Raw genomic sequence first — 23,357 nt, 5'->3', positions numbered from 1 at the left:
TTTTCATCTTTGTTTATTTGCTCTTTAGTTCTTCTAGGTCCTTGTTAAACATTTCTTGTATTTTCTCCTTTCTATTTCCACGATTTTGTATCATCTTTACTATCATTATTCTGAATTATTTTTTAGGTATACTTCCTATTTCCTCCTCATTTGTTAGGTGCTCGGTTTTTGCCTTGCTCCTTCTTCTGCTGTGTGTTTCTCTGTCTTCTCATTTTGCTTAACTTACTGTGTTTGGGGTCTCCTTTTTGTAGGCTGCAGGTTTGGAGTTTCCATTGTTTTTTGTGTCTGTCCCCAGTGGCTAAGTTTGGTTCAGTGTGTTGTGTTTGCTTCCTGGTGGAGGGGACTAGTGCCTGTGTTCTGGTGGATGAGGCTGGATCTTGTCTTTCTGGTGGGCAGGTCCACGTTTTGTGGTGTGTTTTGGGGTGTCTGTGGCCTTATTTTGATTTTAGGCAGCCTCTCTGCTAATGGACGGGGCTGTGTTCCTGTCTTGCTAGTTGTTTGGCATAGAGTGTCCTGCACTGTAGCTTGCTGGTCGTTGAGTGAAGCTGGGTCTTGGTGTTGAGTTGGAGATCTCTGGGAGGTTTTCACTATTTGATATTATATGGAGCTGGGAGGTCTCTTTTGGACCAGTGTCCTGATGTTGGCTCTCCCACCTCAGAGGCACAGCACTGACTCCTGGCTGGAGCACAAAGAGCCTGTCCTCCACATGGCTCAGAATAAAAGGGAGAAAAAAATAGAAAGAAAGAAAGAGGATAAAATAAGATAAAGTAAGGTAAAATAAAATAAAGTTATTAAAATAAAAAATATTTATTAAAAAAAAAAACGGACAGACAGAACCCTAGGACAAATGTTGAAAGCAAAGCTATACAGACAAAATCTCACACAGAAGCATACACATACACACTCATAAAAAGAGGAAAAGGGGGAAAAATAATATATGTTGCTGCCAAAGTTCACCTCCTCAATTTGGGATGATGCGTTGTCTATTCAGGTATCCCACAGATGCAGGGTACATCAAGTTGATTGTGGAGCTTTTTTTTTTTTTTTTTTGTGCACGGGCCTCTCCCATTGCGGAGCACAGCCTCTGGACGCTCAGGCTTAGCGGCCATGGCTCACGGGCCCAGCCGCTCCGCGGCATGTGGGATCCTCCCGGACCAGGGCACGAACCCGTGTCCCCTGCATCGGCAGGCGGACTCTCAACCACTGTGCCACCAGGGAAGCTCCGATTGTGGAGCTTTCATCCGCTGCTCCTGAGGCTGCTGGGAGAGATTTCCCTTTCTCTTCTTTGTTCGCACAGCTCCCGGGGTTCAGCTTTGGATTTGGTCCCGCCTCTGCGTGTAGGTTGCCTGAGGGCGTGTGTTCTTCCCTCACACAGGACGGGGTTAAAGGAGCCGCTGATTCGGGGGCTCTGGCTCACTCAGGCCGCGGCCAGTGAGGGGTCCGGATGAGAGGTGAGCCTGCGGCGGCAGCGGCCGGCGTGACGTTGCACCAGCCTGAGGCGTGCCGTGCGCTCTCCCGGGGAAGTTGTCCCTGGATCCCAGGACCCTGGCAGTGGCGGGCTGCACAGGCTCCGAGAGGGGAGGTGTGGACAGTGACCTGTGCTCGCACACAGGCTTCTTGGTGGCGGCAGCAGCAGCCTTAGCGTCTCATGCCCGTCTCTGGGGTCCGCGCTTTTAGCCGCGGCTCGCGCCCGTCTCTGGAGCTCCTTTAAGCAGCGCTCTTAATCCCCTCTCCGCGCGCATCAGGAAACAAAGAGGGAAGAAAAAGTCTCTTGCCTCTTTGGCAGCTCCAGACTTTTTCCCAGACTCCCACCCGGGTAGCCGTGGTGCACTAACCCCTTCAGGCTGTGTTCATGCCGCCAACCCCAGTCCTCTCCCTGGGATCCGACCGAAGCCCGAGCCTCAGCTTCCAACCCCCTCCCGCCCCGGCGGGTGAGCAGACAAGCCTCTCAGGCTGGTGAGTGCCGGTCGGCACCGATTCTCAGGCTGGTGAGTGCCGGTCGGCACCGATCCTCTGTGCGGGAGTCTCTCCGCTTTGCCCTGCACACCCCTGTTGCTGCGCTTTCCTCAGTGGCTCCGAAGCTTCCCCCCTCTTCCACCCGCAGTCTCCGCCCGCGAAGGGGCTTCTAGTGTGTGGAAACCTTTCCTCCTTCACAGCTCCCTTCCACTGGTGCAGGTCCCGTCCCTATCCTTTTGTCTCTGTTTATCCTTTTTTCTTTTGCCCTATCCAGGTACGTGGGGACTTTCTTTCCTTTTGGGAGGTCTGAGGTCTTCTGCCAGCGTTCAGTAGGTGTTTTATAGGAACAGTTCCACGTGTAAATGTATTTCTGATGTATCTTTGGGGAGGAAGGTGATCTCTGCGTCTTACTCTTCCGCCATCTTCTCAGATCTCCCTATGTTTCTAACTACTATTGTTTTTTACTTATAATTTTTGCTATTCTGAGACAAGTTTGTGAAAACATGTATATGGGTAGGAGATATAAAATTGAGACTGGATGCCAGATTGATAAATGAACAGTTTACCCTGCAAATAAGCACCAACTCAGCTCTGAGCTTGCAGGCAGCCTACACAAGAGGAGAAACCCTCTGAGTCAACAGCAGCCAGCTTAGTAGGAGAGTTTTCTTGGTTCGAAAACTTGGGGAAGAATTAATCCCAAGGATCCTTACATCAAAGGCACTGAAGCATTTTGCGTTGTGCTCAAATCTGTTGATTTGCCCTTGACAGTGGCTCCTTGTGATTCATCCACTTCACACAGCACCAGTGTGATCTGGTTATAACAGGGCTCAGATCGTGTCAGCTCTTCAGAGGCTCCCGTGCACCCAGGTCAAGGCAGGACTCCTTACCTCAGCCTCCAAGGTCACTGCCCCTGCCCCACCATCTGCCCTCATCTCCTGTCACTCTTCTCCCCTGAGTTAGGCCTCAGCCACCCCAGTCTTCTTCCGTACAGAGCTTCACCTGCCTGGCCACTTCTTTTTCCCTCAGTTGGGAATGCCCTGCTCCCAGATACTGGCCTGGATGACTCATCCTACCTTTCAAGTCTCCATTCAAATGTCGTTCCTATGCCTGCCCCCCAGAGGGGCCTTCCTTAATTACATTGGCAAAGGTAACCTCCCTTCTAGTACCATCCCTAGGCCCTGGGCCTGGCTGTCGAGGCCGCCACTGTGGTCATCCTCCAGCCTTATCCCTCCCCATGGAGCAAGGAGCCCATGGGGCCAAGGGGACCTGCATACTCAGGGCCTGTGTCTCCTCTTCTAGACCATGCCCTGGTCACCTGGAACCCTGCAATTCTCTTAGGCCCAAATGACCTCAGCTCATTTCCAGAGTCTGTGGGCCTCTGACTCAGGGCCCTCCCCCCGGGGTGGTCTGTGCTGCCGGTTTGCACACCCCGACGTCTGAGGTGGCTGGCTATCTGCAGAAGGCATCAATGGCTCTTGGACGTAGGGGCTGAGGTGTCAAATGTGTGTGCAGAGACCCCTCACAGTGGGAGATAGAGCCAGGCTGGGGAAAGATGGGGGCAGGGTCGGGATGTACATCTAGGGATGAGGGTCGGGGGGGCTGGCACACCCAGCTCTGTCATATTCCATTGCAGAACTTGGAGGAGTCTGAGAATACTGAAGCTGGCCTTCCAGGTCTCTATGAAGTTAATTTGTCAGGGTAAGAAGGTAGGTCATATTTTATTTAACAGTTTGTTAGCTTGGTTCATAACTTATAAATATTTAGATGTGTGGGCCTCCACTGGTCCTCTTGCTGTATCCCCACAAATGTTCATGGTGGGCCTTGCCTCCTCTGCATGAGGGTCAGTCAAGAAGATGGGGGAGCTGGTTCAAAATGACAGGGCCTGGCGGTCACCAAGTGGCCTGTACCAGGCCCCCTAGAAGCGCCTTGCCTGCCGCCACCTTGCTGCGGGGCTCACACCCTATTCTAGGCACCCTGCTCTCACTCTTCCATTTCCCCGTTTTATTTTCTTTGCAGCAATGACAAAAATCTGAAATTACCTTATTTGTTTGTTTATTTGTTTAATATCTGTCATCTTGCCACTAAAATATGAGTTCTGTGAGGTCACAGGCTTATGGCTGCTTCTTAGAACTTGGCATGCGCTAGGCACTCATTAAAAATCTGCTGAGGGCTTCCCTGCTGGCGCAGTGGTTGATAGTCTGCCTGCCGATGCAGGGGACACGGGTTCGTGCCCCGGTCCGGGAAGATCCCACATGCCGCGGAGCGGCTGGGCCCGTGAGCCATGGCCGCTGAGCCTGTGCGTCCAGAGCCTGTGCTCCGCAATGGGAGAGGCCACAACAGTGAGAGGCCCGCGACTGCAAAAAAAAAAAAAAAAAAATCTGCTGAATGAATAAATAACATAGGGGCAGGTTTGTGCCAGGACCATGCTGGGTACAAGGATGACTAAGAAAGGCCCTCTGTCCCCAGGGGGCCCCAAGCCCAGTGAGGGAGCAGATCAGAAAACTGTTTTCAGTTTTACACTCCTCAAGTGGTTAATTAATCTGGAAACAAAAATGTAAATGTAGCCATTATTGGGGAACTTCTACTGGGCAGAGGAAAGGTTTGCAAAGCAAATCAACCCCAAGGTAAGAGAGAGACTTTCCTGTTAGTCCTTACTAAGGGACAGGGCTAAGGGAGCTTTGATGATGCTGCGGAACGGGTGGAAACTCATTCCTTCTCCCTGAACAGAAACTGCTTGTGATTTTTCTAGGAGGGGGGATGGTGTCAAACATTTTCTGCTGCTAAGCTAAAATATCGTTTAGAACAGGAGGCTACAATGCCCTCGGCTGCTGCTCTCTGCCGTATTTAACTCTCACGGCAGAGGGTGACGGCGGTAGAAGGGCATCGCCTCGGCTGCTCACTCCCTCCATCCTTCTCCGAGGCCTCGCACGTGCGGCGGGGCAGCCGGCTAAGCAGCTCTCCAGATGCCGCGGTGTGAAAGTGTGAAAGAGGACGGCAGGGACACAGCCCCTTCCACACAGAATTATTTTAAGAAAACAATGGACATATATACACTACCACATGTAAAATAGAAAGGTAGTGGGAAGAAGCCGCATAGCACAGGGAGATCAGCTCGGTGCTTTGTGACCACCTGGAGGGGTGGGATTGGGAGGGAGGGAGGGAGACGCAAGAGGGAGGGGATATGGGGATATATGTATACATATAGCTGATTCAGTTTATTATAAAGCAGAAGCTAACACACCATTGTAAAGCAATTATACTCCAATAAAGATGTTAAAAATAATTAATTAAAAAAATAAATTAAAAAAACAAAAAACAAAGCTTGTTCCTTTCCACTCAGAGAAATATGAGGTCATTTTTATCCACAGATGATCGTACAGGCCCCATAAAGCCAATCCACTTGAAATAGGATGAAAATAACATAAGAAATACTGAAAACTACACTTGATCAGAGTTTTATCTTAAAAAACAATTTGGAAAACAAGTAAAAATCACAGAAGTAAAAAAAAAAATCACAGAAGTAATCTTACACTTTGCAGAATTAGGTTGTAATTTCACTATGTGCTAATTCTTAGAACAAATACTAGGGATGCATATATTTTTATTTTTATCTTTTAATGTAGTTGATGTACAATATTATGTTAGTCTCAAGTGTAAAACATAGTGATTCGACATTTAAATACATTACAAAATGATGGCCCCAATAAGTCTAGTAACCATCTGTCCCCAAACAAAGCTATTAGAGCACCTTTGATGACATTCACTGTGCTGTACAACAGCTCCCTGAGACTTTTTAATTTTATAACTGGAAGTTTGTATCTCTTCATTCCCCTCACCTATTTCACCCCACCCCACCCCTCTGGGAACCACCTGTTTGTTCTCTGTATCTATGAGTCTGTTTTCTTTTTGTTTGTTCATTTGTTTTGTTTTTAGATTCCACACGTAAGTGAAATCATATGGCATTTGTCTTTCTCTGTCTGACTTGTTTCATGTAGCATAATACCCTCTAGATTTATCCAAGTTATCGAAAGTGGCAAGATTTCATTCTTTTCAGTGGCTTTTCCATTGTGTGTATGTGTGTGTGTGTGTGTGTGTGTGTATGGCACATATTCCTCTGCCTCCTCATTTCCCCTACTTCTCTGTGTTTATTTCTACGTATCAGGCAGGTCCATTATGTCTTCTGATCTTGGAGAAGTGGAGACGTCCTTACAGGAGACGTCCTGTGAAGCCCAGCAGCACACTCCCCTCGGACCTATGTGCCCTAGGGGTGCTCCTTGCGTCAGCCGCGTGTGCACTTCTGATGTGGTGGGACCTACCACTGTGATCATGCTCATAAGCAGGCTGACCCCCTGCTGGCTGTGCAGCCCAGTGGCTTGTGGCTGCCAGTGGGTCACCAACCAGGGGATATGGCTGGACCCGTTTTTGCCACTCTTACCAGCTCATTGTGGTTCCTTCTTTACGTCTTTAATTGTGGAAAATTTGTCCTGCTAATCTTCAGGTTGTTCTCAGCGGTAGTTGCTCTGTGAGTAGCTGTAACTTTGGTGTGTCCACGTGAGGAGGGGAGCTCAGGGTCTTCCTACTTCACCACCTTGACCCCCACCTCAGATGCAAATATTTTAAAATAAAATTGTATTACATCACCTTATTCCTTCCTTACTTGGCTTTTAAGGTATATATTCATTCATCGGACAAGTATTTATTGTGTACTTGTTCTGTGCCAGGGCTATTCCAAGCAGTGGGATCAGTGATCAAAAAAGGTGAAAATAATCCCTGCCCTGTGGACCTTATTTTCAAATGGGGTGATTGACAAATCATAAAGGGGAAGCAGAGTACAGTAGAAAGTAACAATGTTAAGAAGAAAATACGAAGCAGGCAGGGTGGACTGGCAGTGCAGAATGGGGGTAAAGTTTACAGTTTTAAAGAAGGTGGTCAGGGTAGGTCTCTGAAAAGATGACACCAGGGCAAAGACTTGGAGATGATGAAGAAAAGAGATATGGATATCTGGAGAAAGAGCATTCTAGTCAGAGGGACCAGCAAGTGCAAAGACCCTGGCATGGGATGTGCCCAGTGTGTTCAGGGAAGGTCAAGGGGGTCAGTGTAGCTGGAATGGAGTGAGTGAGGAGAGGGAGGGAAGAGATGTGTTTGCAGAGGTATGGCGGGAAGATCGTTCAGGATATTCTAGACCACCAGAAGGACCTTGACTTTACTCTGGGTGAGATGGGGAGCCCAAAAGAGGGTTTTGAGCAGAGGAGGAAGGGATCTGGGTCACTCTGGCTGCTGAGTTGACAACAGACTCTAGGGGAGTGAAGGTAGAATCAGGAGACCAGTTGAGAGACTATTGAAGCAGTCAGGTGAGAGAGCATGGCAGCTTGGACCAGGGTGGTAGTGATGGAAATGGTGAGAGCCAATAGGATTTAATAACTGGTCTGATTATGAGAGACAGTGGACCATTGGAGTGTGACAGGGAGAGACAAATCAAGGGTGACCTAAAGGTTTGTGGCCTGAGAAATTGGAAGGCAGGAACTGACATGAACAGACATGGGCAAGGCTGCAGCACTAGGATGATATGGAGGGAAGATCAGCAATTCAACTGGGCGTGATAACTGTAAGATGCCTACCAGACACTCAAGTGGAGATATCAAGTGGGTAGAATGTTCAGGGAATTCTTTCCTGAATGTCTGGAAACTTACTTCACAAGCTGCTTCCTTTCCCTTAGGAGATCCCTTATTTCTCACAGGACACTGGGAACAAAGCTGTAGGGAGGAATCATGAACTAAGCACCAAGATACTATTACCACCAGGGCATTTTTTGGACTCTAGAGAAGAGAGAACCTTCTTGAAGGGGTGCAGGTGGAGCTCTCAAAGAATGCCCTGAGGTAATAGAAGGCTCTACTCCTGTCTTTCAGGCCAATATGTAAAAGGAGGGATAGCTAGACTTGGTAAGTCCCATGGGCAAGGACAATGCAAATTGATGGACAGTCTACAAAACAACTTGCTTCAAACCTTTGAAAGTGTCAAGGTCATTAAAGGAGATTAAAGAGACTTGACAAATAAATGCAACATAATTATTTTGACCCAGATCCTTTTATTATAAGGGGCATTACTGGACAACTGGGGAAACCTGAATGGATTAGAGAATTAGATGACAGTAATATATCAGTGGTAATTTCGTGATTTTGATGGCTGGTCTGTGACTATGTAAGAGAGTATCTTTATTTGTAAAGAATACACACGAAGTATGGGAGAAAGGGGCATCAGGTCAGCAACTTATTCTCAAAAGGCTTAAGTCAAAAAAGTGTTCTTTGAACTATACCTGTAACTCTTCTCTAAGTGTGAGACGGCTTCCAAACTAAAATAATATTTAAAATGTGAGGACATTTTGTTTGCCATCCTTATAGAACTACACAGACACAGACCTCTTCTTTAGAGCCCCTGAGAGAGAGATAGAGAGCACACAGAGCAATCAATAGCTGATGGGAAAATAAATAGATATGATAAATATATTGCTTACAAAGAGCAAGTAAACATGAGAAGAGGTCAGTAAAGGAGTTTGGGGGATGAGAGATTGAGTTTGGAGGAGCTAGGCAGGGGAGGGCCGAAGTGCTCCCCTGCGGTTTAATGGTTTTTCAGCTGGAGAATCAGCCAAATATATATACTGGGGGTTTCCCCAGGCAGCTGGAGCTTCTTTAGAACCGTAGGAGGCTTCCTTCAGCTCCCCTGTGTCTGCCACTGGCCTGTGCAGGGTGGTGATCCAGCCCAAAGAGCACCAGCCTGTAAATGAACCATATGGACTAAGATGATATTTAAGATCTCTTAAACACTTAAAATACTTTGAACAAGAGGATAACATTGATCAAGGATATGAAGCATAGGACAAATAGATGAAAAAGGATTAAAATATACTTTTTTCATTTGAAAATGTAAGTTCTTTTTATTTGAGATATCCACCTAACTAAAGGGATGGTTCCTGCCCCCCTCCCTTTGAAAAAACAAACCTAGAACCCCCTTTTCCCCTTAAACAACACAAGGAACACTCCCCTCTCTTTCCAAATCTTAGATAACAGCAAGAGAGTCCCCTTAAATAGAATTTTCTATTTTATGATTCCTAAAATACTGGAACACATCATTGCAGACATATTACAGCCTATTTTCCGAGTGTCAAAGTAAATTTATGCTGCAATCTTACAATGCTAACACACCTGTCACTTTTCTTTTGGCTTAAAATAAGTTTGTTTAATGGCATGCCTAATTTCTTGATTGACCCACAATTTATTTAGAATAAATAAATTTACAAACACAGAACTGTTTACTCCATATTTTTGTTACAGGTTTCTAACAATTGTATTGTGGTCAGATAACTAGATTTTGTATAAAATCAATTATTTGAAATGTGTGGAGACTTGAATTGTCTAGTATATGGTCAGTTTTTGTAAATGTTACATGAGAGTCTGGGAAGAGTGTAGGTTCTCTAATCATCAGGAGGGAGAGGGCCCTATGTATATCTATTAAATTTAGCTTATTAAGTATATCCAGATTTTCTATTACTAATTTTTCAAATGCTTTCCATCAATAACTGAGCAAGGTGTATTGAAATCCTACATTATGAGGATGTAACTGACAGTTTCTCCCTGTAGTGCTTGATGTGTTTTGATTCTACTTTATTAGATACATGTGAGTTTAGAATTCTTATTTCTTCCTGGTAAGTTGAATGGTTTTCATTGTCTAGTGGCATTCTTTATTCTAATAATGCTTTTTTTCCCCTTAAAATCTATTTTGTTTCATATTAATATAGCTACCCCAGATTTCTTTTGGTTATTATTTGCCTGGCATGTCTTTTTTTTAGATTTGTTTACTCTTAACCTTTCAATGCCCTATATATTATGTGTGTCTCATAAATTATACCTAGATGGATTTTGCTTTTTAGACAGTTTATTCATCTACATTTACTAGAAGATGTTTAGATCACAAATAAAATAACCCTTCCAGGAATGATTAGCTATAGCAGGGTACCCAACAAACAAGAATCTGTGCCCAGGGCACAGAGCAGAAGGCAATACCATTTTCACAAAGGGCCTGAAAGTCACACGTCCCATCTGGGGGTGCCACATGTCGCCCAAGCATGGAAAATGCAGTCGTCTGTCTCTGTGCAGAGATCTGTCCTGTCTCTGCCCACCAGATTCAGAGACAGCCATTTGAAATACTAGACATGGAGAGAAGGGGTACAAAATCTATCTTTCATAAAGGTTCCTGGTACTTGTTAGCACCAGTGATCATCAAGATAGAGGTGTTAAAGGGAAAGCTCATGGCGCCATTCTATTCCTGCAGTACCTCATACATATGTGATGTGCAGGAATTTTTATATTCTGTAAAATCATTTTCAAGTTTCCTTAAACTGTCTGAAGAATAATCTGTGTTTCTTAATGCTTTCTGCTAAACTCGGTTTTGGTTTTCATGATTACTTCTACAAAATTACTTCTTTTTTAAACTCCCACTGCCACCAGACTTTTTATGTCATTTTTTTTTCAAATTCAGTTAGAAAAGATAAAAAATATTTAAGATAGTATCTTTTTTTGTTTTAATTTATTTGGTTGCACAAGGTCTTAGTTGCAGTAGGCGGGCTCCTTAGTTGTGGCAGGTGGGCTCCTTAGTTGTGGCATGAATGTGGGATCTAGTTCCCTGACCAGGGGTCAAACCCCCACCCCATGCATTGGGAGTGCAGAGCCTTAACCACTGCACCACCAGGGAAGTCCCCTAAAATAGTGTCTTAACTGGCAGTAGAACTACAAAATTACTTGAAGCTTCCAGTTAAACTGAAATAGGATTACTGTGCAATTCACCATTGGGAAAGCAACAATAATGTACATGATAGTAAAAACAATGGCTATCGGGTTCCTGGTAGGTGACAGGTACTCTGCTAAAATGTGTGTGTGTGTGTGTGTGTCTGTGTGTGTAACCTCCACTTAAATATGAAAAACCCAAGGCTCAGAGAGGTCAAGTAACTGGCCCAAGATCACACAGCCAGTGAAAGGGAGAGCCAGGATCCAACTCTGGTCTCTCAATCCAAAGTCCATATCATAGTGATGAAAAGAATGAGTTCTGGAGTGAAACTACTAGGACTCACATTCCAGCTCCACCACTTCAAAGCTAGGTGGCAGTGGGCAAGTTATTTAATACCCTCCTCTATCTCATCTGTAAAATGGGAATAACGATCATGTCTATCCATACTGTTGTTATGAGGATTTAAAAGGATGATCTGAGACAATGCTCAGAATGGAACCTGGCACACAGAGAAAACTCAAGAACTGTTAGTTATTTTTTTATGTTTTCAGGGAACATTTTGGGGCTTCTTTATCATCAATGGTTAATATTAATAATTACATGCTAAGGTTTCTTTAATGTTGTGTTCATGTGGTTCTCACCCTCTTCTTCGCGCGTCCTCCGTACATGCCAGGCTGCCTCACTGTTCTCCCGCTGCTCCCACGGTTGGCTCCCACCCACAGTTCTCCAGTTGTTACAGTGCCCCCTTCTCCTCCACTGGGTGTTCCCTGATTTTCCCAACAGTAAACTTTCATGAGACACTATTTGATGATAATTAGTGGCTGTCTGGGTTGTTCCTTCATTCCCCAAGTATTTCCTGAACACCTGCTGCATGCCTGGTCCTGTTCTAGGTACCGAGTCCCTCCTTTATGGAATCTGTATGCTAATTAGGGGAATAGGGTAATTAGGGGAGTAACAGTAAACAAATATACACAAAAAGATAGAAGAAAAATACCAGAGAGTGACAGGTGCTGTGCAAATGGTTCAGGCAATGTGATCCTGTAGAATAACTGGATGGATCCATTAGACTCAGTGGTCAAGGATGGTTTCTCCAAGAAGGAGATATGTAAGCTGAGATCTGAATGGCAAGAAGGAGGCAGTTATGTGAAGATCAAAGGGAAAGGCATTTCAGGGAAGAGGGTACAGCTAGTGCAAAGGCCTGGAGGTGGGAACAAGGCTTGGGTTGTATTTAAGGAACAGAAAGGAGGTAGGTGTGATTGGAGCCTAGTGGCTAAGACAGACTGTGGACAAGACAGAGCAGGTTGGTGGAAGAAAGCAGGAGACAGATTATACACAACTTGATAAATGAGAGTAGAGAAGAGATCAGACCCTAATGTTATATGAGTCTGTGAGGCAGGGAAGTGGTAGGATCTGACCATGGTTTGGTACATGTCAGCAAGGAAAGCTTGGATTTCTGCAAGTGGCTGAGGTGACTAGGGATGTGAGGCATCCTGGGATTGGTTCTGATAATCTCTTGGCAGAGTTGGGAAACCTACACAAGCTGGAGGATGTGGGGCCCTAGGGCTGCTTATCTCTCTAGCACTTGAAGTTCCAAGACTTGTGTTTGAGTTCAAGTTCCATCAACCTAGTGGTTGTGTTAATTTGTGAAAGTCAGCCTACTTATTCTCATCTGTAAAATGGAGATAAATGATCAATGTATTGTCTAGTTCACAAGGGTCATTTGTGATAATAAATGTAAAAGCATTTTGCAAGTTCTGAAGTACTATAAAAATGTTAGTTAAAACTTAAGATGCATATATCTTGCATTGTAATTACAAGTCTCTAAACTAGAGCAGGATCAATTACTTCTTTTTATCTGCCACAATACCTAACCCAGATCCTTGTGTTCTAGGGATTACAAGGTTGAATATTACTGTACAACAAAAGCATAAAAAATGAATGAAATAATGCCTTCAATGTTATTGTCAACATTACCATCATTACTGTCTAGCAGTAATGCTTTAAAAATTTTGGAAAACAAAAAACAACCTCTGATTTTTCTTTTCACCAAATCCATTGAAATGAAGAATAAAGAAACATTTATTCACAGTTAAAAAGTTATAAAAATATTTATACTTGGCCCTTAGTATGCATGGGTTCTGCAACCATGACTTCAACTGGGGATCAAAAATATTTGAAAAAAAAAATTCCAGAAAGTTCCAAAGAGCAAAACTTGAATTTGCTGCAAACCAGCAACAATTTACATAGCATTTACATTGTATTTACAGCTATTTACATAGCATTTACGTTGTATTAGGTATTTTAAGTAATCTAGAGATGATGTGTGGGTAGGTTATATGCAAATACTATGCCATTTTATATAAGGGACTTGAGCATCCATGGGTTTTGTTATCTGCAGGGAGTCATGGGACCAATCCCCTGCCAATACTGAGGGATGACTCTATATACATCAACCTAATCTGTTCTCACAAAATATTTTATTTTTTAATCAAACTCAATACATATACAGAAAAGGGCATGAATCATAAGTGTATATATGAATTTTCACAGGGGTGGACACGCTTATGTAATTAGCTCCACTTCTAGAAGTTTGATGCCAGAAAAGATTCCCCTAAATGAAAAAGCTATGTTCCTAAGGGCGTCCATACAGTGTTATTGTGAAAAAAAACTAAATGAATGGTGGAGGAGTGATTAGGAAAGTGTCGGCACACAGATTCAGTGGAGCAGTATGGAGCCATTAACAATTGTGAACTGTAAAACAAAATTCTCGACACTCGAGTGCCCTTGAGTCAGGCAGGTGGACGCAGCCTAGGATAAAATGGTCAGGAGTGAGGGAGGTGAGTGAAGAAGAGGCAGAAAATAGAGAGTGTGGAGGGCAGGCCCAGCCTGAAGATTTTCACATTCAAGTGTAAAAAATATGAATAAAACAGGAGAAAAGAGAACATGGTGCTGATGGAAAAAAACACGTCCCATGCCAAGCTTAGCCCATAAGCCTTTAGTTTACGACCCTGGCTAGAGATGAGGGGAAACAGAGGCAAAATAGACACTCCAGGTGTGGCAATATGATTATAACACAGATTGTGGCTCCACATGGACCAGGACTGGGGCAAGTATGGAAGTGAGCACTGGCCTCCGTGGGAACTTGGCCAAATTACCTTTAAGCCTTTAAGCCTCAGTCTCTTCATCTGTAAAATAGGGATTTTAAAAAATGTCTCCCTTACAGAGCTGTTGTAAAGGGTAAGTGGGTAGAAAAGTGCCTAGCGGGTGGGTAATAGGACTATTCTTCTCCCCTCCTCTGCCTCTCTCTCCTCATTATCATTTGATTGTTCTCATTATCATTATTTCTGATTTCATATCCCAACCATCCTCTTCCTTTTGTTTGCTTGACTCCGGACACACTCGCCTTCTGGATATTTCTTCTGCACGGTTCAGCCTCAAGGTCCCCTCACCTCTTCCCACCAATACTGGCTCACTTCCTGTGGGTCTCTGTCAACGACCCCTCCTCAGAGAGGGCTGCCGTGTCCACCCACCTTCTCCATCTCTCACCCTGCTTTATTCTTCATTGCACTTAGCACCACCTATTATATTATGTATGCATCTTATTAGTTACCTGTTTATTCTCTACCCTAGAACAGGGGTCCCCAACCCCCGGGCCGCAGCCTGTTAGGAACCGGGCCGCACAGCAGGTGAGCGGCGGGCAGGCGAGCAAGCAAAGCTTCATCTGCCGCTCCCCATCGCTCGCATTACTGCCTGGACCATCCCCACCCACCCCCGTCCGTGCAAAAATTGTCTTCCAAGAAACCGGTCCCTGGTGCCGAAAAGGTTGGGGGCCACTGCCCTAGAAGGTAAGCTCCATGAAGGCCAGAATTTGCCTCACTTGTTGAATGCTGTATTCATAGTTCCTAGAAGGGTAATTGCCATGTAATAAACATTCAAGAAGTATCTGTTGAATATTGTTGAGTGTTCAAGGTCTTGTTTTTCTCTAAATCCCAGGGTTACAATGTTATTTGTGTATTAAATGCTTTTAAAATGCAGTTGTTCCTCAGTATCCACAGAGGACTGGTTTCAGGAAACTCTCCTCACATATAACAAAATCCACGGATGCTCAATTCCCTTGTATAAAATGGCAGCACAGTCGGCCATCTGTGTCCTCGGGTTCCGCACCCCCAGATTCAACCACCCGCGACATGGAGGGCTGACGGTACATTTTCTCTAAAATGATCTCAATATGTAACACTTCTTACTCTTTCCTAACTTGCTTGGCAGATCAGCTGTGCAGAAGCTGGGGACGGAGGTGTTTGAGGAGGTCTACAGTTACTTCAAGAGAGCAAGGCAGCAGAAAGCCAGCAAGGCAGAGGTCTGGGTGGCTCTGGAAACAGTCGTGCCTCGAGCCAGTGACTGTTCTGAGGTTGACCAGTGGCTCTACTTTGAGGAGCAGTTGCTGATCACAAGCGGAGAAGGGGCCACTCTTCTCCAGAACCATCGCAAAGCAAATGTCAGAAACAAGCAGCTTCAAGTGGACAAATGCCTGTGAGCATCCGTCAGCACGTATGCTGGACTCTGTTCTGGGAACTGGGTACAGAGCTGGAGCTGTTGTCTCTACTCTCAATCCCTTGTCAAATGGAATGACTCCTTTAGGGAGTAGTAAACCTGGGCTAATTAGTGTTGTTGGGTCTATACTGTGAGATGGGTCAAGTTTGGCTTCCTGAAAAGCATTCCCGCTTGTGTGCCCTTGGGGTTTCCAGCAGGGTTGGACCACCCTGACCTTGGCCTGGGAGAAGTACCTGCTCTTCACTGTTTCCACTTGGAGGACAGGCTCAGCACCCGACTGCTCTGGGTCTCCACAGTCTGTGGGCACCTGCCCCTGAAGGGTGTTGGACCCCAGCCTCAGCCACACTGGGCTGCTGCCCATGGGTCAGATGTACCTGTCTCAGGTGACCTGCTTTTGACCCGCTTTTGCCCTTGAATACTTAAAAAGCAAGAAGGGCATATGTGTAAGGATAAAGTGATTCCTTTCTGTGATTTATTCCCCAGACTCATCCATGGAGTATTGAAGACTTTTATTCATAATAAATACATTTTCCGTGGTTACAAAATAAATCACCTATTTTACCCTGTCCTTATCCAGAAGTATCCTGTTGAATGTAGCACATCCATCTAAGGATATTTATTACTTAAAGCAGCTAAGACTTGGTTTGTTTGTTGCCTATTATGGACCAGTGCTGTGCTCACTACTGTAAGGACCTTACTTCATTCGATCTTTTCACCAGAGAGATAGATAGAGAGAGAGAGAGAGAGAGAGAGAGGGAGGGAGGGAGGGAGGGAGAGAGAAATTCCCCACTCTGCAGCTGACGATGCTCGGGTTAGGTAACCAGTCAGGTCGTGCAGTCCAGAGAAGCTGAGCTTAGGTTTCACCCAGGTCTGTCTGACTCCAGTGTCCAAGCTCGTAACCACAGTGCATGTGGGTTTCTGACCAGGGAGCTATATCAGACCTACTTGAGCAGCTTCTTACACATGCACACGTTTAAGAAAATGTGTTAAAGGAAAAGTTACTCTGACACTTGTTACACCCATAGGGAAGACTTTATTCAGGACCAGGTGCCAAGACTGTTGCAGTAGGGAGACAGGTGAGACTCACCTCCTCATGTGGCAAAGACAGCAGGGCATTTACAGCTAAGGAGGGGTGGGGGCACTGGTGGGGATCCAGGGTAGAAGGTTACTAAGAGAAGACATCCAAGACGGGGGATTGTTGCTAAACTGACCTAACAGTGTTCCTGCTGGAGGCAGACCAGGTGATCAGACATCAGGGGTGGGGGGTTCTCCCTAAACTGACTTACGAGGCTGAAGACAGGGTCCAAGGTTGAGGAGTCAAAAGAGGGCTCCCAGGGACCTCCCTGGTGGTCCAGGGGGTAAGACTCTGCGCTCCCAATTCAGGGGGCCCGGGTTCGATCCCTGGTCAGGGAACAAGATCCCACATGCATGCTGCCACTAAGAGTTCACATGCCACAACTAAGGAGCCCGCCTGCCGCAACCATGTGTTGCAACTGAGCCTACACGCCGCAGCTAAGACCCAGCACAACCAAATAAATAAATATTAAAAAAAAAAAATAGGGCTTCCAGGATTGGTCAAGGAGAGCATCTTTATCAATACCCAGTACCAATCTCCTCCCTTCCTCTGGGAAGATAAGGGACCAAAGCCTGTCTTTTGTTACCAAGCTGCCTGGGTGAATCTGGTGCAAGGAAGCACTGAGATTCACTATTCTGCTCCTGCCTCAGATTGAGGACACTGAGACAGAAGGGATGGTTGCCTTATTGGCCCGTTATGGATGGGGCTGTGCCCCCAGTTCAATGCATGGTCTTTTAGGCAAGTGTTTCTCAAATCTGAGCATCAGAATCACCTGGAGGGCTTGTTAAAAAAGATTACCCAGCAATTCTGATTCAAAAGATCTGGTCAAAGCCTGAGAATTTGAGATTCTAACAAGTGCCTGGTGATGTTGATGCTGCCTGCTTGAGGACCACAATCAGAACCATTGTTCCAGACCCTTCCTTCTGCTGCCCTCTTCCCCACCTCCCTTCACTGGAGCAGTAACTTTTTCTCCTCTTAGTTGGGGCATAATTCATCTGCTTACATCTCTGAAGGTGGTTTGAGGATTGGGAGGAAGAGCCCAAAGACTCCAGATGTCTCACTGTGAATACTCTCAAAATGTACTGATGGAGACGAAAAAGGTGAGTGTGACTAACTTGAGGGAACTTGGTGGGGTCAGTTTAAGGACAAGGGTGCTTAGTGGCTGTGCTCTAAGCCTCATTCCCACCTCTGCCCAGTAACCCAAGGAATCATGGGGACCCAAGTGAGCCATGACTTCAATAATCAAGGGCTTGTGAACATCACTGTTCTGTGTTCCCCCCAACTCCAGTGCCCTGTGAAGAGGTGTTGGGGCTGAAACGGAGCAGGACCCTGTGGGGCTCCTGGGCACAAAAGTCTTTCTGTGTCCCTGTTTCTTGGTTACAGGAAATAGGCTTCATTCAGCCTCCCTGACCTTCCCTGGGTTCCAACAGGCAGGTTCAAACAGTTGCTAATCAGGGAAGGGAGGGGGTGCAGAGACAAGGGAGGAGCAGCCAAGAAACAACAGTGCAGCCTTGCGGCAGGGTCCTGGTTCCCCCTCAAGAGATACACATAACAATATCTTTGAGCTGTTTTGCAGATACTGAAGTCCCCACCAGATGGGAGAAGTTAACTGTATGCTGCCCATAAGCATGCAGACCCCAGACTGGTTGGAACCAGAAGGCTGATGATGCTGACTCCCACTTACCTCCCCACCAACCAATCAGAAAAATGTCCATGAGATGATCATGCCCTCTTTGAACCATTACTGTAAAACTCCTCACTACCCCCTCCAGGTCGGGGGACAGAATTTTGAGGGCATTAGCCTGCTGTGGTCCCCTTTGCCTGGCAAAGCAATAAAGGTATTTTTTTCTATTCCACCCAAAACTCCATCTCTGAGATTCAGCCTCTGTACCCCAGTACGAGGGCCACCATAGATCTTCATGCTGCCTCTTCCCAAAGCCAAAGATGCCCGTTCTGCCCTCTTTCCCTGCAGGTGGGATCTGAGACTTAGCAGAATTCTGAACTTGAGCACATTGCTCACATCAAAATCCAGAAACTGTGGCTGTTTCCAGGGGGGAACACTGAAAGCCACGTCTGCCCTGGGAAGCCCGGGATGGATGGAGCACGTGACCACTCTGCTGAGGGTAACAGATGCGGACATGCCCCTCGTGCAAACAAGGAAGAGCCCTCACCACCAGGAGGAGCTCCCTGTAGCTCCCATGCTCTTTTATGACCAAACAGATTCAACTACATCTGAAAGAGGGGTAGCAACCAAGTTAATAAAAGTTTCTGAATCTCCTTGCTGATGGTTTTCATGTTAGAATGGAATATTTGTGCTGGGGCTCAGGGTGGGCAGCCCTAAATTATGCCACCACGACAGATTGATGATTTTGAATTAAAGTTGCTTGAGAAGCAGCTGATGCAAGAAAGAAACTCTGACCCTCCTGCGTCTCCCTGAAAAGCAGGAAATAAATCTCATATGAAAGGTACCCTCCCTGCGTCTGGAAGAAGGATACCTTTATCACCAGAGGTAGGGAACATGGTAGAGAAGCCTGTATAAACAAACCTTACCACTTCTTTTAGTTTACTACCCAAGCCCAAGCTCTGTTTAGATTCTTCACTAATTGGGCACCCAAAACGAAGTTTCTTTGTCCTGTCAGTTCCTCACAAATGTATTGTTTCTTGGGCTTCCCTGGTGGCGCAGTGGTTGAGAGTCTGCCTGCTGATGCGGGGGACATGGGTTTGTGCCCCGGTCCGGGAAGATCCCACGTGCCGTGGAGCGGCTGCGCCCTTGAGCCATGGCCGCTGAGCCTGCGCGTCCGGAGCCTGTGCTCCGCCACGGGAGAGGCCACAACAGTGAGAGGCCTGTGTACCGCAAAAAACAAACAAACAAACAAACAAATGTATTGTTTCTTTGTCTAAAAAGTATAAAAGCTGCCCCACTCCTTAAGTCCCATTTCTATGGGACCTTCAGGCACATGAATTAAAATGTGTTTCTTTTTCTCCTGTTAATCTGTCTGGTGTTAATTTTATTACTAGTCCAGCCACAAGAACTCAAGAGGGGCAGAGGGGAAATTTCTTCCTCCCTGACACTTGGGTGAGTTGCTGGGTCAAAAGAGGAAATAGCTAGATTCTCAAATATTTCACAAACAAATAAACATGTCCAGGGAACAACACCCTTGGTTTAAGAACATGTTGGAGGGAAGAAAAGACTTCCTCTACCCTCCTAGGTGCTGTAGCTGGGGCCTACAAAATAAAGTGACAACAGACAGCAGGAGAAAAAGGATACACGTTTTATTTGATCTTAATGTTTTTACATGGCATGTGACGGGGTTGGGGAGGTGAGGGGGGTGCTTTCTAGAAAGAAGTGAAAACACCAGAGAAACAAGCCAGACAGCTTATGTACTGTTTTGATGAAAGAGCAGTAATCAATTTGTGGAGATGTGACAAAACAAAGGAAAAGAGATTTGAGCTCTGAGGAGGGGTAAATTGTGGGGCAGTGACTAGGAGACACACGGGGAAGCTGATGGAAGATAAGGGTTGAGTTAGTAGGTCTGTTTGTACAGATTCATCTCAGCGTTGGTGCCCCATCTCCAGCGATAAGAACGTTCTCCTCTCCCTGGTCCAGGGAGAGCACTTTTCTCATGGGAAATGTATGATTTAGGCAGAACGTGGGAAGGCAGAGGGCTCTTCCTGCATCTACTGTTTACTTTCAGCTCAAAATAATCCTCATGCCAAAGTGGCATATTTGGAGGTGGCCTATTCTGGTCCCCTACAATGGCTAGGAAGACAGGTGCAGAAGGAGAACACCTTATCCTCCAGGATTTGTGCTGTGCACTGTATCAGGCATCGAAGAAAGGAAAGCTAGGAAGAAACACCATCTTGGATCAGAGCTCCATGTCTTATAAAAGAAACTCACTGTGTTTACCTTCTAGTTGGTTCACTGGGGGCGGCAGAACAGGATTTAAGATGACTAGAAAATTCCTTTTTGATTTTACCATTGGGAAAATGCTGTGTCCCGCAGCCATACTCAGTGTGGGTATTAATCACTGACCAAATTGCAAGATGGTGAGTGGAAACTGGCTGAGGAATTGGAGAGCTAGGAAGTTGCTTGTTATGGATCAGGCACAGGAATGAGGGAATAAAGAAGCCCTGCTAGCTCTCGGCTTTGTAAAAAATATATATATTTCACAAATGCCAGCTGACCTTTCTGCTTTCTATTTATGCAGAGGAAATGCCACGAGCTATTTTGGGTGATGCAGAGATAAGGCACACAAAGGAGAGTGATGGAGTTAATTATTTAATGTATTTGGGGCTGAGGCCGGAGTGAAAGCTCTAGGTCCATTATATGGGATCAGGGTAAAGGGGGCAGACAAATCAGACAGTAACTCAAGGGGAGGGGGATGGAAACACCCCGCTCCTCTTTCAAGATGATGGGTAACTCATGTGTGTTAACTACTGTGTCAGAAGGGAAGGGGGCCAGGCCACCAAGATGATAAAGGAGAAAGAATGAAAAATGAGGAAGAGAAGGAGAAGGGGTGAGACAGAGACAGAGAGAGGGGGCTGGGGGAGGGGCAGGGGTGGACACACAGCAAAGAGTGTTTTAAAATGATCTTCCTTCGTGTAAGGAAAACAAACTGAACTTGCTCCCAGATGACTTGGATTCTGGCCCCACTGTTGTCATTTACCGTGTGATCCAGGGCAAGTCATTTCCTCTGAGTCTCAGTTTCCTGCCTTTGTCTGAAGGTAGCCATAAAAAATAAGCAAGATTATTTCATATGTTGAATCACAGGAAATTGCTCATGGGGTTGTGGGTAATGTGTGGGTATGCTTTAAACTCTGTTAAGATGCTCTCAACTTTGGAGGAGGAATTATTTATTGTTAGGCTGCCTGATCTCCCATCAGTGGAGATTCATCGCTGAAGACTTCCTTAGGCGGCTAAGATTCTAGTACTAACATGCAAACACACCCCAAAAGTAAACACTTTTAGCCATTTTCAGCCAGCATCTGATTAAAAATTTGCTCACAGTCGGCTGAGAGGCCATGAAGAAAGCAGCTCTGAAAAGGCAACCGAGTTGTGCTGAGGACCAGCTGCGTCCCCCAACCAGGACTCAACCCACTTCACATTCATGAACCCACCTGTGGGACCCCAGAGTAAGCAGCATCCCCAGTGCCCTCAGGACACTCAGTTCTCCCCTAACTCCAGAAGGAAATTCAGAAATTTAGTCCAACAAATATACATTATGAAATAATATATTCATAAATACTCATTAGGAGTATCAGAGTTGTTAACATTTATGCAGAACGGAGAGCTTGACTCCAACAGAGTATTTGCAAAGTAGATTTGTAAGTTTAGTTGGGAGACAAACTTCCAACAGCTAGAACATTTTTTTTCCAAAATATTATGCTTTTTCCTTCTCTGAAAGATTGAATTTTTGGTTCCAATTCACCCCTCCCTGGACGCTGACTGCTCCCTTTTAACTTCATAGTTCTTCCCACTATCATGGCAAGAGAGTATTTCCTTACCCTCAGACTCTGAGTTTGGCCATTGAACTTGTTCTGGCTGAGTGATCACTCAGGAGCAGGAAACTTACAGGGACAGTTGGTTAAAGGGTACAGTGTTTCAGTTATATGGAAATAAGTTCTGGAGATTTTATGTACATAGTGACTATAGTTAATAATACTGTATTATTGTATACTTGAAATTTGCTAAGAAAGTAAAGCTTAAGTGTTCTCACCACACACATAAAATATGTGTGGTGATAGATATGTTAATTAGCTTGATTGTGGTAATTCACAATGTATATGTATATGTATATCAATTAAATATATACAGTTTTTATTTGTTAATTATACTTCAATAAAGCTGGGGAAAATATTTCAGGCAAGAAAGAAGGAGACAAAGATCTTACAGACATGAAGAACACAAAGCCTTGTGGGCTCCAGGAATGTGCCATCTTTTTGTGCTGGTGGTTCAAGTGTAAGGGTGACCACGGCAGGTTTGAGAGGAAGGTGTGTGGCCGGCTTCTGAGATGGCCCCAGTGGTCCTCACCTCTGGAAGCTATCCTGCTCTGTGCAACTCCCTCTCACGTGGCATCAGGGGTGGCCTTATGGCCAGGAAATTTCTGTAGCAGTCATGTATGACTTCTGAAAACTAGGTCATAAAAGACATGGATCCCATCTTGCTTTCCCTTGGGTCCCTCACTCTGAAAGAAGCCGGCCACTGTGTCATGAGGACACTCAAGCAACCCCATGGAGAGATCTATATGGCACGAAACTGAGGCTTCTGCCACCAGCACTAACTTCCAGTCATGACAGTGAGCCATCCGGGAAGCAAATTCTCCAGCCCTAGTCAGGCCTTTATTTGACTGCAGCCCTTGCTGATCACTGTCCCTGACCCTCAGCCACTGTGAGATATGAAGTGTTTATTAAGTCACTACATTTTACAGTATGTTTCAGCAACAGATCACTAATACGGAAGGTGAAGTTCACACGTGAGCTGTTGATTTTGCTCTGCAAGAATCCCTTAGAAATGCGAAGCACCTGAAGAGGGCGTGACTTTAAGCTGTAACTTGAGACCTTGTGAAGGGTAGGTTTGAAAAGGGTGAGACAGGCAGGACAGCAAGGCAGTTAGGAGGTTAGTCCAGGTGAGCAAAGATGAAGCCTGACCTTCATCTGATGAGTCAGGGCATGGAGTGTGGAGACAATGAGAGGGAGCTGAGGGGTGAGGGCTGCCTGGGGTGGGTAAAGGAGGAGGGTGTTGGTGAGGCTCCTAGGTTTCCAGCCAGGGGCCGCTGGGCAGGCGGTGGGCATACACAGAGGTGGGGTTACAGGAGACGGAGGTGGGGGAGAAATACTGAGCTCATTCCTGGGTGTGCTGGACTTGAGGCATTTGTGGGGTATTCAGGGGGAGAGATCCAGGTATGAACTGGAGGTGTCTGAAAAGTTCTGTCCTCCTAGTGAAATGGATCCACCTGATGAGCTCCAGACAACACAGCCGTGGACATTTTTGATGCTG

General features: G+C 45.7%; 1 protein-coding gene across 1 annotated transcript in view; it reads left to right on the top strand.

Moving 5' to 3' along the window:
* The window catches only part of NEK11 (NIMA related kinase 11), a gene marked incomplete at its 3' end in the record, with an annotated part of 277,346 nt that extends 262,078 nt beyond the window's left edge, over nt 1-15,268 (top strand). The window contains 1 exon segment of the mRNA XM_079705252.1: nt 15,001-15,268. Coding sequence (XP_079561378.1) covers nt 15,001-15,268 — 268 coding nt within the window.
* Nucleotides 15,269-23,357: the final 8,089 nt, after the last annotated feature.

This window comes from Hyperoodon ampullatus (genome assembly GCF_949752795.1).
Source record: "Hyperoodon ampullatus genome assembly, chromosome: 5".
NCBI lineage: Eukaryota > Metazoa > Chordata > Mammalia > Artiodactyla > Ziphiidae > Hyperoodon > Hyperoodon ampullatus.
The sequence above is the reverse complement of the archived record's forward strand: the minus strand, read 5'-3'. Positions and strand labels throughout refer to the sequence as shown.